This window comes from Dermacentor albipictus, chromosome 5 (genome assembly GCF_038994185.2).
Source record: "Dermacentor albipictus isolate Rhodes 1998 colony chromosome 5, USDA_Dalb.pri_finalv2, whole genome shotgun sequence".
NCBI lineage: Eukaryota > Metazoa > Arthropoda > Arachnida > Ixodida > Ixodidae > Dermacentor > Dermacentor albipictus.
The window spans coordinates 165,662,060-165,676,382 of record NC_091825.1 but is presented as its reverse complement, the minus strand read 5'-3'; the positions used below and the strand labels follow the sequence as shown (position 1 = coordinate 165,676,382).

The window sequence follows — 14,323 nt, the reverse complement described above, 5'->3', positions numbered from 1 at the left end:
AAACTAAAAGATTACACCGTCTCGAGCAATTTTCCAAATCATCCAGTTTGAGTTCAACCGAGGAAACAACCTTCTGCAGGTTGGTCACCTGGTTTATGCAGTCAAATATTTTTTTGTCCAGGGCAGCCATGTTTTCTAGTTTCGCTTCAGTTGATGCTAGTTGATCCTCCTTAATGCTTTTTATGTCTCCGGCAGTCGCCTCGAGCTGCCTGAAGATCTGTTCAAGGTCTGGGCTGGGGTTTTTTTTTACGTCTCCAGCCAGCAGCAGTAATTTCACCGCGTGAGTTGCCAAATCACACAGTACAGGACACAGCAGCCTTGGGCACCGCAGCATAACAAGGAACGAATCATTCGAGCGAAGACATTTGCCGTAAAGCCTTCTTACCTGCTCAAGATAAGCGAAAGAATTAAGCATCCGCATGGTGCTGTTGCTGCCGTGCCCAATGGAGTGCGTGCTGGTCCAGTCTCGCTTTAAGTAGTCCCGAAGCGCCACCTGGTCGAAGCTGGGAGTCCCGTCAGTGTGTAGCGTCCCTGTCGACTGCCCCTGGAAGGCGAAGGTTTCGATGACCACCTTTGTCGCAGTGTGGAAGGAGCCGGAGTGGTTCCTCAGCCGCACTATCTCGCCCTGCGTCATGGGGCCAGAGCCGTCCCGTGCCGAACTAATAAGAATAACTAATAAAAGAATAAGAATAATAAAAGAACTAATAAGCTGATTCGTCCTCTGCCTGTTTTTTATGGTAGAGAAAGCAAATACATTCAGTTTATGCATCAACCTGCATTTCTTATGAGAAACCTGCCATGGCCTTGCTTATGGTGATACTGAGCGTTGCGCGCTGTTTCCTTTGGCAGGGTTCATCGGCAGCGTGGGCAACGGGATAATTCTAGCCATGTACGCATGCGTGTCGTCCGTGATGGACCCCACAAGCCTGCTCCTTATCAGCCTGGCGGCTTCTGACTTCGGCATTGTCATTGGAAGCCCAATCTCGGCCACGGCCAGCTTCTGTGGGAGGTAAGTTCAGTGAGCATTGCCAGCACTTCTGACTATGCTTCATTTAAAAACGTTATCATTTGTATTTTATAACTGCATTTACATTCCATAGGATTATTTGGTGCACGCGTAACAACTCCTATGTGTAACGCCCGAGATGCACGAAGACTGTTTCAATGAATAAATAAACTGATAATATATCAATAATATATTACCGCGCGTGAACAATCGGTACGCCCAATTCATGCACGCGCACCTGCACTCGACAAGAATTCTGTCCTAGTGCATTTCTCTGGAATGGCGTTCAAATTTGTGAAACCTTCTGTTGGTCCTATGCCCATCAATAGACGACCGCTGTAGCAATATGTGCCAGTATACTAGATAATTTCAGTGGTAGTGAATTTCTACGGGCTACCTATGTAAAGTGATGAATTTCGATTTGTATATTATTTCGCTAAATGTCACATTGAAACAAAACAAGTACATCTAAGGCACTATAGTGTAAAGCTATTCCAATCCGTTTCTGTTCAATTTCTTTCGTTAGCCCTCCGCTATCGGTCAAAGATTTTAGGGGCCACGCTGGCTCCGCATGTTTGTCGCGGGATATCACGAAAACCGCGATAACTTCCCATCTGAAGATGATATGTACGCCATGATTATACATGATTATGCTAAACATGGGAAAAATATTTCTTTTAGATTCTACGCCTGCGCGCTCCTCGCCTCTGGTCAGTGATTTAGTTAAGATAAACCGGTCACGGTAAGCACTGGGTTCTCCTTGAAACCAAGTAAAAATCACCTTCTCCTAAAAATCACTTTCTCTTCGTGGAAAATCCTCAAACATTTCATTGATAGCACCACCACCCACTCGTATCAACAAGATCGCCTCACCAAGCTTTTATTCACAGAAAGCAAGACGCATGGCTAGGACCACGTTAAGATTAGCTTATGTCAAAAGTACATCCCATCTGCGCCCACTCAACCTCACGGGCCATACACAGGGACCTCCAACCCTGCCCTTGATGAAGATTTCAGCGTGGCAGAGATTCATGCTGCCCTACATAAGATGAACAGCCGTTCGGCGCCAGGCGCAGATGGTGTTACGAATAAAACACTAAGAAATCTAGATGACCCCTCGGTGCAACAACTGACCGAATACATCAACAACTGCTGGCGCCAGGAATCCATTCCCCCGACATAAAAAACGGCAAAAGTAAGTCTCATCCCCAAACCCGGTAAGCCATCTAGCCTCGCCAATCTCCGGCCCATATCGCTAACTTCATGTGTAGGCACGGTCATGGTGCACGCACACCTAACCCGTGTAAACACTCACCTCGAAGACACATGTGTTTACCCCCATTCAATAATTGGCTTTAGACAGCATCTTTCCACCCAAGACGCTATGCTCCAACTTCAGCATCACATCCTAGATAGTAAATCCCGTCACACGAAGGTGATCTAGGGCCGCGACCTCGAACGTGCCTTCGATAATATAAGGCACTCCACCATCCTCGAGCGCATCTCCTTGCTCAACCTTGGAGAACGCACTTACAACTACGTAAGAGACTTTCTATCCAATCGGAAGGCCTTCCTGTTGGTCGGAGACATTCAATCGGAGGAACTCTCCCTCGGCAGCACGGGCACATCGCAAGGCTCTGTCATTTCCCCAATACTGTTTTCTCTGGTTATGCTCGGATTAGCACAAGAACTACAAAAACTCGACGGCATTGAACACACCATATACGCCGACGACATTACAATCTGGGCTGCAAAGGGCAGTGACGGCCAAATCGAAACTGCCCTACAAGACGCCATTGACGTCATAGAAAATTATCTTGAAGGCACGGGACTCCGCTATTCCCCTGAAAAGTCGGAGCTTCTCGTATACCGCCCCACACTCCGTGGACGCCCCCCGCGGGGCTCCACGACAAAACGCCAATACGAGGAAATAGAGCTCAACCTGTTGGATGGCAGACCTATACCCGTGGTCCCTTGCATCTGCGTTCTTGGTATGATCATAGAAGCCAACGGAGCTAACTCTACGGCTATCTCAACGATCCTTCGACAGACCGCCAATACATCCAGACTGCTGAAACGAGTGACCAACTGGTGAGGGGGTATGAAGGAAGAAAGCCTCAACCGCCTTGTCCAATCTTTTATCGTCTGTCACATCACTTATGTTGCGCCCTTTCTCAACTGGTACAAAATTGAAAAGACTAAACTGGACGTCATCATTAGAGGAGCCTATGAGCAGGCCTCAGGACTACCCAACCACACCAGCACGGAACTTCTACTAGAATTAGGCATCCAAAACACTTTAGACGAGTTTATCGAGGCCCAACGTCGATCTCAACTAGAGCGGCTTACTCTCACGGAAACGGGCCGCAGCATTCTAAACAAGCTTAATATCACCTACCACCGTCAACATGGAGACAAACACCCAATACCACGCGACATTCAGCAATGGATACACGCCGACCCTATTCCTAAATACATGCACCCGGACTACAACAAAGAACGCAGGAAGGCACGAGCTACTTCCCTCATCAAAGCTTACGCCAACACCGCGGGCGTAACCTTCGTCGACGCAGCTGAGTACCAAGATGGCCGGCGCTTTGCGGCGGTTACCACAGCAGGCGGCTTGCTCCGACATACTGCCAGCATCATTACCAAAAATGCCGAGACGACCGAGGAAATGGCCATCGCCCTGGCCACTCTTGACCCAGCCTGTCACACCATATGAGTGATTCTCGCGCAGTAGTCAACAACTACATCAACAGTCGTATTTCTCATCAATCACTCCGTATCTCACGACAAGCCCCGCATTCGTCTGAAAATCAAATCACCCTCGTCTGGATCCCAGCACACGCCGGCGTTGTCCACCCGAACCTTCGCAGACACCGAGAGACCAAAGTCCACACAGCAAATGTAGCTCGGTCCCCGTCATTCGGACAACAAAGCTCTTGGTCAGAGAAAAATGCTACTAGTCAAACTCTCCCAGAGAGGGCGGTGTGCGTTAATATCTCTACAAAGAATCTAATGGTTAGATGTGGCGGATAGCAAAGCACCCAGTCGTCGCGTATCAAAACAAGAGGTTGGAGAAATATATGCAGCAGCAAGAGTGTATGTAGGGTTCTTAGTTTTTACAGTTAAACGCACGTATTGGTCATCGTAGGGAGAAAAAACTAAATGTAGCACGTGTGTTCACACCGACCATCAACTACGACCTTCCTCAGGACGCAAAACTTCGTGGATGAGAAAGCTTCATATTGCGATAGTCGAATGGTAATTTGAAGGTTTGGTTCGCAAATGACAATGATGAAAAATTTGTTCGAAAAAATTAAAACGTCGAAAATCCGAAATTCTTGATCTGAGGCCTTGAGCATTCCACTGAAAAAGTGATGCTCACTTGACACCTTTACGGAAGGACAGCGGTGAATGAGCTGTGATAATATTCGAGACTTGCAAGTACTCGATTTATCGCGTCCAGCACCTGTAGTGCACTGCGAGCGCTCAGGGTGTTGAAGTTCGTCAGTAATGTATGCATGATATTCATGACAGACCTCAGCATGGCGAGCTCTTGGAATTCCTGGTTTTCTATGCGGAAAGCTACAACGCCATTCGTAGTTGGTGGACGAGTAATGTCTCGTGGTTTTGCGAATTGGCGTAATTTCGGTAAAGGTGGCCATGCTTCACTTGAATCAGTGATCGCGGGCATCCTTCTCGCAAATGCGCTGGTAATGCGTGGCGTCAGTGGTTGACGACCAGTCTTCGCTGGATTGTACACTTCCTTAGAACTACCAGCGTATTTTTTGGACTTCAGTTGCCGGGAACGCCGGCGGCCCATTTTAGTTGCGGCTTCTTTATGTGTCGAATGGTCTGTAACCACCTGTCTCAAGATCCTCTTTTAATTTTTCTGAAATGGGTAATCATTCCAAGTACCATGGGGTGCTTCATTGCAATTTGAGCGCTTGAAGTCCGTTGCTAGACAAGTGTCTGAGCTATGTGACTTTGAATACAGTGGGCCCAGGTTCTTATAGACAGCACTGTTGCGGCTGGGGGTCCGAAGATATGGAATATGCTTTGCTCATCCAGGAGTAAGGCAACGTGGGGCTAGGCTCGATATCCAGGAAGGTTTATAAACAAGTTTATATAACAAAATTATAACAAAATTCATAGAGAAAACGTTCATGAAGACATTGTAGCAGACGATCACTCCAGCCAACCGTCGCTCTTTTTATCCCCTGCGTGGTGATTGTTAAGTCGCCTCCCCCAATCCGGCGTGAGGAGACCGATGACCTCACGTTCCACCAATCCGGAGGTTTGCTGCCTTTTTCCTCCGAAGGGGGCTTTGTCGGAAAAAGACGCACATCACTGGGCACAAACAGGGGATGGGGTACAGCATAGTGACTCCGTCTCCAGCATGGACGTGCCAATTGGGGTGGCTGACAGGTAATGGAACGTAACCTTGCATTGACCGCGTCTCCGGAGTGGACGTGCCAATTTGGGCGACTGACAGTGGGTCGACCATATCCTTGCTAACTGCTCAAACCTCTCCTAGCCGAGGTACTCCAGTGGTGGCTATAAAACGTTCCATTTGAATACTACCTCAACGAGGCCGTCGGCCCGTTTCTCATAATCGCTTTATCCGTGACCGCAGGTTGTCGCGGAGTGAACGGCTGATCACATCAGCACTCACGTGTCCAATTCTCTGACAATTACGGGCTATGGGCTTGATGACGAAAGGTCGTACACTATGGCGAAAATAGTCGACCTTCACGTGCGAAAGTAGGCAATCACCTTTGTGGGGAGGCTTCACGCAAGTTATTTGCCAATATGAAAGCTTGTAGTATGGCAATGCTGTCTGTCGTTGTTTTGATCAAAACAGGTATATCACTGTCACAGATAGATACACTGATCCTGTAATCCACGCCTGCAGTGGTTTCCAAGCTCTGTGGAATGTGGCAGCGCACTCTGACGTTATTTAGCTGTGTGATCTTTACCAATGGATCCAAGGCACTTCCGTTAGTAATATCGATAACGAGGGCGTTTTTACCGTCATTAATTCTGGTGTATTTTACCTCGCCTGGAGCCAGCGCTTCCAGATACACGGAGATGTCCTGTCTATTGGTTGACATTGTCCGTAGCGATCTGGGGAGCAAACAGAATCATATGCTGCGGAGCCTGCGGTTTAGGAGTCACAGTCAGCTTACTTGATGCGGAGCACCCGCTGACATTTCGTCTTTTCGCTTTTTGATGTGTGTAGACCTCGAAGCCTTCCTCGTCCAATATGGCGTTGCTCGAGGGAAAATACAGGTTGGTGTCATCGCTGTCAGCTTGGCTTCCACGTAGTTCCTCCTCCTCGCAGTAGCTCCCGCGAACGCTTGCATGTCTGGACGCCCCTCGACCGATTCTACTTCCATCGTCCAAAAAAGCGAGCGGCGTCTCCCTGCTGAAGCCGGTGAAAATCTATAATATTCAAGAGAGACCAAAACATTGATGTGTACAACAGCCACTTCGTCCTTTGGACGGGCTGTTAAAACAACCTTGTCCATCCGCACCCATGCTTGCGTCGGCGAGTACGTAAGTTTGACGTCAGGAAATTGGAATAAATGCAAGATGGAATAATTCATTATTATAGCACCCATATCTTCTGGAAGGTTCCAGAACCCATGCTCAGGTGCACCACTACGAAAAAATTTTGCTCATGTTGAAACGACGTCACAACAAGCATTGTGAATACTATACACAGATGTTACAGGAATATTATACGCCTATCAGACGCGCACATTGTATTTCATATTGCCTCCACTCCTATAGAAGAGCGATTTACAAGCAATAAGGTAAAATAATCCTCCCCGATATAACGTCAAATGCATGCGAAAATGTATGAAACTCGCTTATACAACACCGTATCGTCACCTTTCGAGAAAATTGGTAGCCGTTTCATCTGCAACCTTGTTTTGCCGGACAACAGAAAGCAACTGGGATGCGCATTTTAATATTACCGGATGGCACTGCAATATCAGCACGCCAGCCCGCGTACATACCGCATGGTGTTATATCTTTATGCCTGTGCTTCGGAATGAAAAGCCGTATTTTTAGAAGGTGAGAGAATTGGGCATTTTTTTTTAAGATTCATGGTCAGGGCCAGCACAACAGACGGAGACGAAGAAAACGAGACGATGAGCATGGCGCGTTTTCTTTTTTTTCTCGTTTTTTTTTACTTTTACCACAACAAACGTGAGGAGGCGGTTACTTTCTTCAAGTACATGTAGAGGCTTCGTCCAGGATCTAACCGTGGTATTTAAACGAAACATTTATTTTTCCTGCTCTTAGAACACCACCTGGGAATAGGAACCACTTGAACAGAGATTCTTTCTGAACTGTCCTCTAGTCTCAGGAGGTCATACGCTTCCAATTGTTTCCAGCTTCTTAGATTGCTTTCGCTTAAACTTTCTCTTATCCATTGTACACTGTGATGCTTTTCATGTGTTTTGTAATGTTTGTTTGCTTGTTTTGTTTATTCATTTTAACATTCCACTCGTGCTTTTTTCATCAAGCCTAACACGTTTTGACGGTAGCTCGTGTATACCATGCGCAAATGCTAGCACGTATGAGATGGAAACAAATTGGGTAGGTTGTATTAGGGACGCCGCCGTAGTAGGTTCATGAAACGTTTTGTGCGTACTGAAGGGAGTGTATGGGCACTAGTGTAGAAATGGCATAATCAAATTTACATGTCGAATTATGCAGCAACTATAGGTGGTCTCACGGTTTAATATTGCAATCAGGCTCACTTCCTATTCTTAGTGGGCCCTTTTGTGTTGCAGAAGGTGTTTGGGCACTACGGTAACGAAATGACCCCGCTACTGGTGGCCGCCGAAACACCTGTGCCGCTCAAGCCCGTCGCACTCGTAGATTATTGGGGCTCCTGCGCTTGCACTCCCTATGAAAGCGGGCACGTTCCGCCATAGTCAAAGGGTTACGATATTCTTCTCTCTTGCTACCTTTCTCTCTCCACGCCATTTCTGGATCCTATACGAGTTGAACGCGCAAAGGCGTCTGAGGCGAATAAGCTTGGCATATTTGCATCATATTACGCACTTGTAGGCCTTATAACTGCAGATTAGCGCCAGTTTGAGTTTCATAAATGCTGCCTACTATCACATAGGGAGCTGTCTCAAACACGATCACTCGTGCTCGGATGGATGAATGTACTACCGAGCTACACCTCCGTGAGCACCACGTGCGAAACTTCGATCGCGTCAAGCGCGGTGTGTCCACAGCGCCATCTTGGCCCGTGAGACACGAATTGTTGAGTAATGGCTTGTTTCGTCTGCACAACGATATCAGTGTAAAGCACATGTCATCGATTCAGACATTAAAATATACATACTTAATTTATGATACATAACATAACTTATGATCTAATCTTGCAATAGTGCTCGTTCACTATTCCTATAGTGGGCCCACCATGGTCAGAGGTGGTGGGCAAGAATGGGCATCCTTCTTTCTTGTTACCGAGTCTCTTCACACTATTTCTACAACTCCCGTGTCGAACGCGGGGGCGCCATAGCCGAGAAAACGTGAAATTTCGGCGACAAAATGCACATGTATAGGCCCTCTAACTCCTGATGGACACAGGTTTGAGGTACCTGGATTATACCTAGTAAGGCTTGCTGAGCTTTCTCGAATGCGGCTGCTCCCACTCAGATCGATAAACGGTACTGCCAAGCTATAGTCTTCTCAGGACGAGAGGCAAATTTAGCTGCGACTGCGTCATGCGTGGCGCGACAACAGCGCCATTTTTGCACGCGACTACAGCGTACTAGAAGAGGGTGGTCTGTTCAGGGAGGGCGCGTCGCTGAAGCTCATTTTGTAGACGTCACCAGAAGGGGCCGCTTCAGCATGGACTGAGCAGTGCAGGGTGAAATGGGTTGGACCTTTTTTGAAGTCAGAGAAGCAGAGAGCAAATTTTGTGTTGAAGAAAGACTTCCGAACATGAATGTGAATAAATGGCCAGCTATAGTACGCAAGTATCTGTACTTGAAACATGTGCACACAGAATGGAGGAAGCCGTTAAGAAAGTTGGCAGCCAAGTACAAGACAAGTGGAACTGTAAATAGACGACCGGGAGTCATTAGATGGATAGTGAGAGAAAGAGAAGCAGTTAATTCTATGCAAATAATGGAAACAAACAGGACCATGGAGATTTACAAGAACGAGACAAAGAAATTACCAGGAAAAGCCTGTACGATAACACGAAGGGCAGTGTCTTCCTATTTGACGCTCGGTCCGGTTGCCTAAGGACCTAAACATACCGGAGCAAATACCCAGAAGTAGATGAGGTATGTGTATGCTGCAGCGAAAATCCAGAGACAACTGAGCACATTCTAATGGAATGCGAAGACATTCATCGAGTGAGAGAGAACCCTAGGTAGCCTACACCTTCCAGAAGCGCTTGAGTTTAAAGTGGATGGAAGCGTCAACCGGTCAGCAGTCGAGAGAAGCAAGAGACGTTTAAAGCATTGTTGGAAAAACGGAGAGAAGAGATTGATATGACCGGATCTCTTACAGTCATAGCTAGCGGTACAAGGTAGATTTTGAAGGGAAAAAAAGATTAAGGAGACTTGTACACAAATGCTAGCTAAATACTACGTATGGCCTGCCTGAATAAATCAAACAGGCTAGTTCACTATTTGTCACCGCCTCGTTTGAACGGGGTGCCAATAAATCATCATCATCATAATAATAATCTTTCTGGAAGCCGCCGTGCTTCCTCCGACACGCTCAACTTAGCAGCAATGACGGTTCGTGGCGCCGGTTGCGCTAATGAAAATTTGCAGCTTTATTTTTAATTTTTATTCAAGGTCCTCAAATGCTCCGAGGTGGAGTATTGCATGAGGGTGTCGAAGAAAAGAAAAAAAAATATTGAAAAGGAGAGCGAGCCAACTCGTTACATAAAATTTGGTAGTATGAAATCGAATGTTACACAATACTTAGCGATAAAAACAATTATTGGGTTTTACGTGCCTAAACCACTTTCTGATTATGAGGCACGCCGTAGTGGGTGACTCCGGAAATTTCGACCACCTGGGCTTATTTATCGTGCACCTAATCTAAGTATACGGGTGTTCTCGTACTTCGAAATGCGGCGGCCGCATCCAAATGCGGTCGCCGTGGCCAGGATTCGGTCCCGCGACCTCGTGCTTAGCAGCCCAATACCATAGCCACAAAGAAACCACGGCGGGTAGTACTTAGCCATAGAAGTCACAATTGTTGCTTATACATCGTTAGGCTGCAGAATATCAACAACTGTGGAAATGCACATGCAGTTGTTACAATTACGTGTCACACATGAAAAACTTATCAATGAAAACCTACTCCTTCGTATGCAGATATCACTCAAACATTACATGGACATTCTGTAATGAGACTATCTACTTAATTTTTAAAAGTCTCAGGATCAACTCTTTATTGTATATAGCGAAATTAATTATTACCAAAATGATTATTTACCTAGTTATTCAATCATTTAGGTAATGTGAATAATACAAACCAACAGCAGACTTAGTTTTAATTAATTTACTTATTTATTCTATAATCTGAAATAATCAATCGAAACATTATTTCACTAATAATTATAAATTTCACTGACGAGTTATTTAAATGTTGGATAATTAAAAGTAATTCCACTCTTTACATTGCATTCAAATCTTTACACTGCGGCGACAAACGCTTTGTATAATTAAAACTGAAACAGCTAAGGGAAAAGCAAGCCTTTAAGTAAATGCGTGGTTTGAACTGCATAAACTAGAAACGATGCAAAGTTCGATGCAGGCACTATCGGAGCACACACAGCACAACCGGCAACAGTAGGATTGAGTGACGGGAAAACTTATGGGACGGATGTTGGCGATGGCGCTGCTTTCGCATGGGCTGGCATCCAAGTGCCGGACCTTTCCACACTTTACGCATCACGGAAATGCATGGAACTTGCCGCCCCTGAACACACTGCGCCCTTCTAGTACACTGTAACGCCACACATGATGGTCGAGTAATGGCTTTCTTCTTCTATACAGGGATACCAAAGTATGAGTAGTGTCGTTGCAAGGATATAAACCGTGGTGGTATAACATGTTTTTGTTACATATGGATTTAGCAAGCGACCAATTTTAAACACGTTTCACGTTAAAAGAGATATATATAGAGAGAGAGAGGAAAGGAGGCTCACAGACTGTCAAACGGCCACATTTGTCTGATAAACGTTCATGCGCCGCGGCAACAAGTATCCGTGTGGCACGACAGGAAGCCAAATATTCTAGGGCGCTATGACGAGAGGTCTCCAACGTGTGAGCAGGAAGACATTGCTCCAACTCACATTTCGCTACTGCGTGAACGGCGAACGTCTCGCCGCCTGTGTTCGGCGTCGGCAAGTAGACCGTGTCTTCATCCTGTCGGGGCTTAGCGTTTGCCTTGTTGCAGCTCGTAACTCTAAACGGCTGGTCCCTTCATGTAATTTGCATTTTGTTCCCTGTATCTTCCCTACGCATGTTGTTTTTGACACTTCATCGGAATGTAGAAAAATTCGGGCTTTTGTAACCTTATCAAATGGCAAAATTAATAAAAACGACGACCCCCTGCCCCCCTTTCTTGTATAATAAATACCTCCCACACAATAAATAGAATAATCAGGAACCTTAAACAACTACCGGTCCCGTAGCGCAGATGTTCTATGATCATAAAGTGAATCGCCGGCTAGCTATCTCTCCCGCTCACTTGCATGCTAATTTCCACCCCCTACCACCCCACACACGCACGCACGTACACGCACGCACGTACACGCACGCACACCCGCACCCGCACACAGACACACACACACACGCACACGCAACAAATAAATAAATCAAAAAGCTGATGTCAGAAAAATACTTCCGCTGTGTATGTTAGATTACTATTAAATCTCGACAAATTTATTAAGGGCATCTTCCTAAGGACTGTCAACGACGTGCTTGTGGCCAAGTTGTCGAACGCGTTCCTGATGTCTCAATGAGGCATTCCTAACTTCATTGGCGCGAACCGCTATTTTCAGAGCATTACAAAATTTTTCCATGGCGGCCACTCTAGCTGTGAAATTCATGAGCAGCAGTAAAACACGAGATAAGTGACATCTTGCGATACCCCTAACATTCAGATGGACAGTGATAGTTTTTCGAGCAGACGAGCCTGCAGCTTTGAGAGAGACCGAGTCGCTTGGTGTACGCAGCAAAACGAAGGATAAAGTTAAATCATGTTGCTGAACGTCTCGAAGCAACACACGGGCTTCGAAAGCTCCTAATTAATTCTGGCCATCTGGGCTTCTTCAACGTGCACCTGAATCTCAGTACACGAGGTTTTTTTTTTCGTCGTCAGCCCCCATCATTATGCGGCTGCCGCTGCCGAGTAGCGAATCATGGACCTTGTGATCAGCAACAGAATGCCGTGGCCACTCAGTAACCGCGGCGTCTATCAAAGAAAAGACTGTCACATATTCGTTCATTACCATTATGAACAAACACTGTGAAATAATAGTTGGCTGTATGCAGTATTGATGAAAAGAACATGGGTGTATGGCAGCTGCTAGCATTGAGGCATCCATTGTCGACCTATTCTTGCATACGCAGTACTTCGTAGACTCTGGCGAAGATACAAGGTGCTCGCCTCGCCTATAGGAGCTTTCTATAATGTCAGGAGTTCCAGAGACATAAAACAACGCAACCTGCGTTGCAGTGTTGCTGAACAGAACAATATCATCCGCAAAGACGAGGTTGCTGAGATATTCGCCATTGATCCTCGCTCCTAAGCCTTCCTAGTCTAATACCTTGAATACTTCTTCCAAGCATGCAGTGAATAGGATTGGAGAGTTTGTGTCTCCTTGCCTTACCTCTTTTTTTATAGGTGTATTTCTACTTTGGAGAAGTAAGGTAGCTGTGGAATCTTTGAATACATTTCTGAAAATATTCACGTATGCCTCCTCAACTCCTTAATTACGGAGTGCATCTATGACTGCTGCTATCTCTACGGAATCAAATGCCTCCTCATAATCTATGGTATAAAGTTTGAAAACAGGGATAAAGTGCCTCAGAAAGGCTGGCCAACGTTTCGATAGGAGTACCTATCTTCGTCAAAGATAGGTCCTCCTATCGAAACGTTGGCCAGCCTTTCTGAGGCACTTTATCCCTGTTTTAAAACTTTATACCACACCCGCCGAGGTTGCTCAGTGGCTGTGGTGTTGGGCTGCTGAGCACAAGGTCGCGGGATCGAATCCCGGCCGCGGCGGCCGCATTTCGATGAGGGCAAAATGCGAAGACACCCGTGTACTTAGATTTAGGTGCACGTGAAAGAACCCCAGGTGGTCCAAATTTCCGGAGTCCCCCACTACGGCGTGCGTCATAATCAGAAAGTGGTTTTGGCACGTAAAACCCCATAATTTTTTTAAACTTTATACCACAGTGTGCTATTCCATCTGTTAGCCCCTTTCTTGTTTTTGGTCTTCATTATCTATGAAAGCAATATAGAGAGCATGATTGTACTCCACAGATTTCTCAATTACCTGATTGATAATATACATGTGATCAATTGTCGGATATCCCTACCTGAAGCCAGCTGTCCCTTTGGTTGACTGAAGTCATGTCTTGCCCTGTTTCTGCTGAAAATTATCTTGATGAATATTTTGTACAATACTGAAAGCAAGGTAATCTGCCTATGATTCTTCAATTCTTTAACGTCTCCGCTCTTATGAATTAGCATGAGTTTGGACTTTTTCTAGCTCTCTGGTACACTTGAAGTCGTGAGACAGTTCGTACAAAGGGCCGCCAGCTTCTCCAGCATGATGTCTCCCTCACCTTTGAATAAATGAACTGTTATTACTTCTTCTCTGGCTGCCTATCCCGATATCATGTCTTACAAGGCCCTTATAACTTTATCGATAGTTCCAGAAGGAGCTTCTGTATCTATTTCATCACTACTTCGAATGGAGATAAAGTGGATGCTCTGGGTACTGCACAGGTCAGGGTACAATTCTTCTGCTGCTTTTAATCAAAATTGCTGATGGCGTTATCCTGCTCACTGTTCAGGGCATACATCTTGCGTTGTCCTATGCTAAGTTTTCTTCTCTCTCATTTCATGCTGCGTCCATTTCTGCTGCTTCCACAATCTTTCCTGCGTTTTAATTTCGAACATCCCTTACTTTCTCCTTCATCAGTTCTGATAGATCACCCAATTCTATCTGATCTCGAGTTTTACACTATCATGCTTCGTCGTTCATTTATTTGATCATATGTTACTTCGGAC

The 14,323-nt window shown here is 45.9% G+C and overlaps 1 protein-coding gene across 2 annotated transcripts in view; it reads left to right on the top strand.

Moving 5' to 3' along the window:
- The window catches only part of LOC135917578 (visual pigment-like receptor peropsin), a 633,033-nt gene that overhangs the window by 315,073 nt on the left and 303,637 nt on the right, over positions 1-14,323 (top strand). For both annotated transcript variants that reach the window (XM_065451130.1, XM_065451131.1), the window contains one exon: positions 850-1,009. In XM_065451130.1, the coding sequence (XP_065307202.1) occupies positions 850-1,009 (160 nt within the window). The remainder of the gene's footprint in view (positions 1-849; positions 1,010-14,323) is intronic.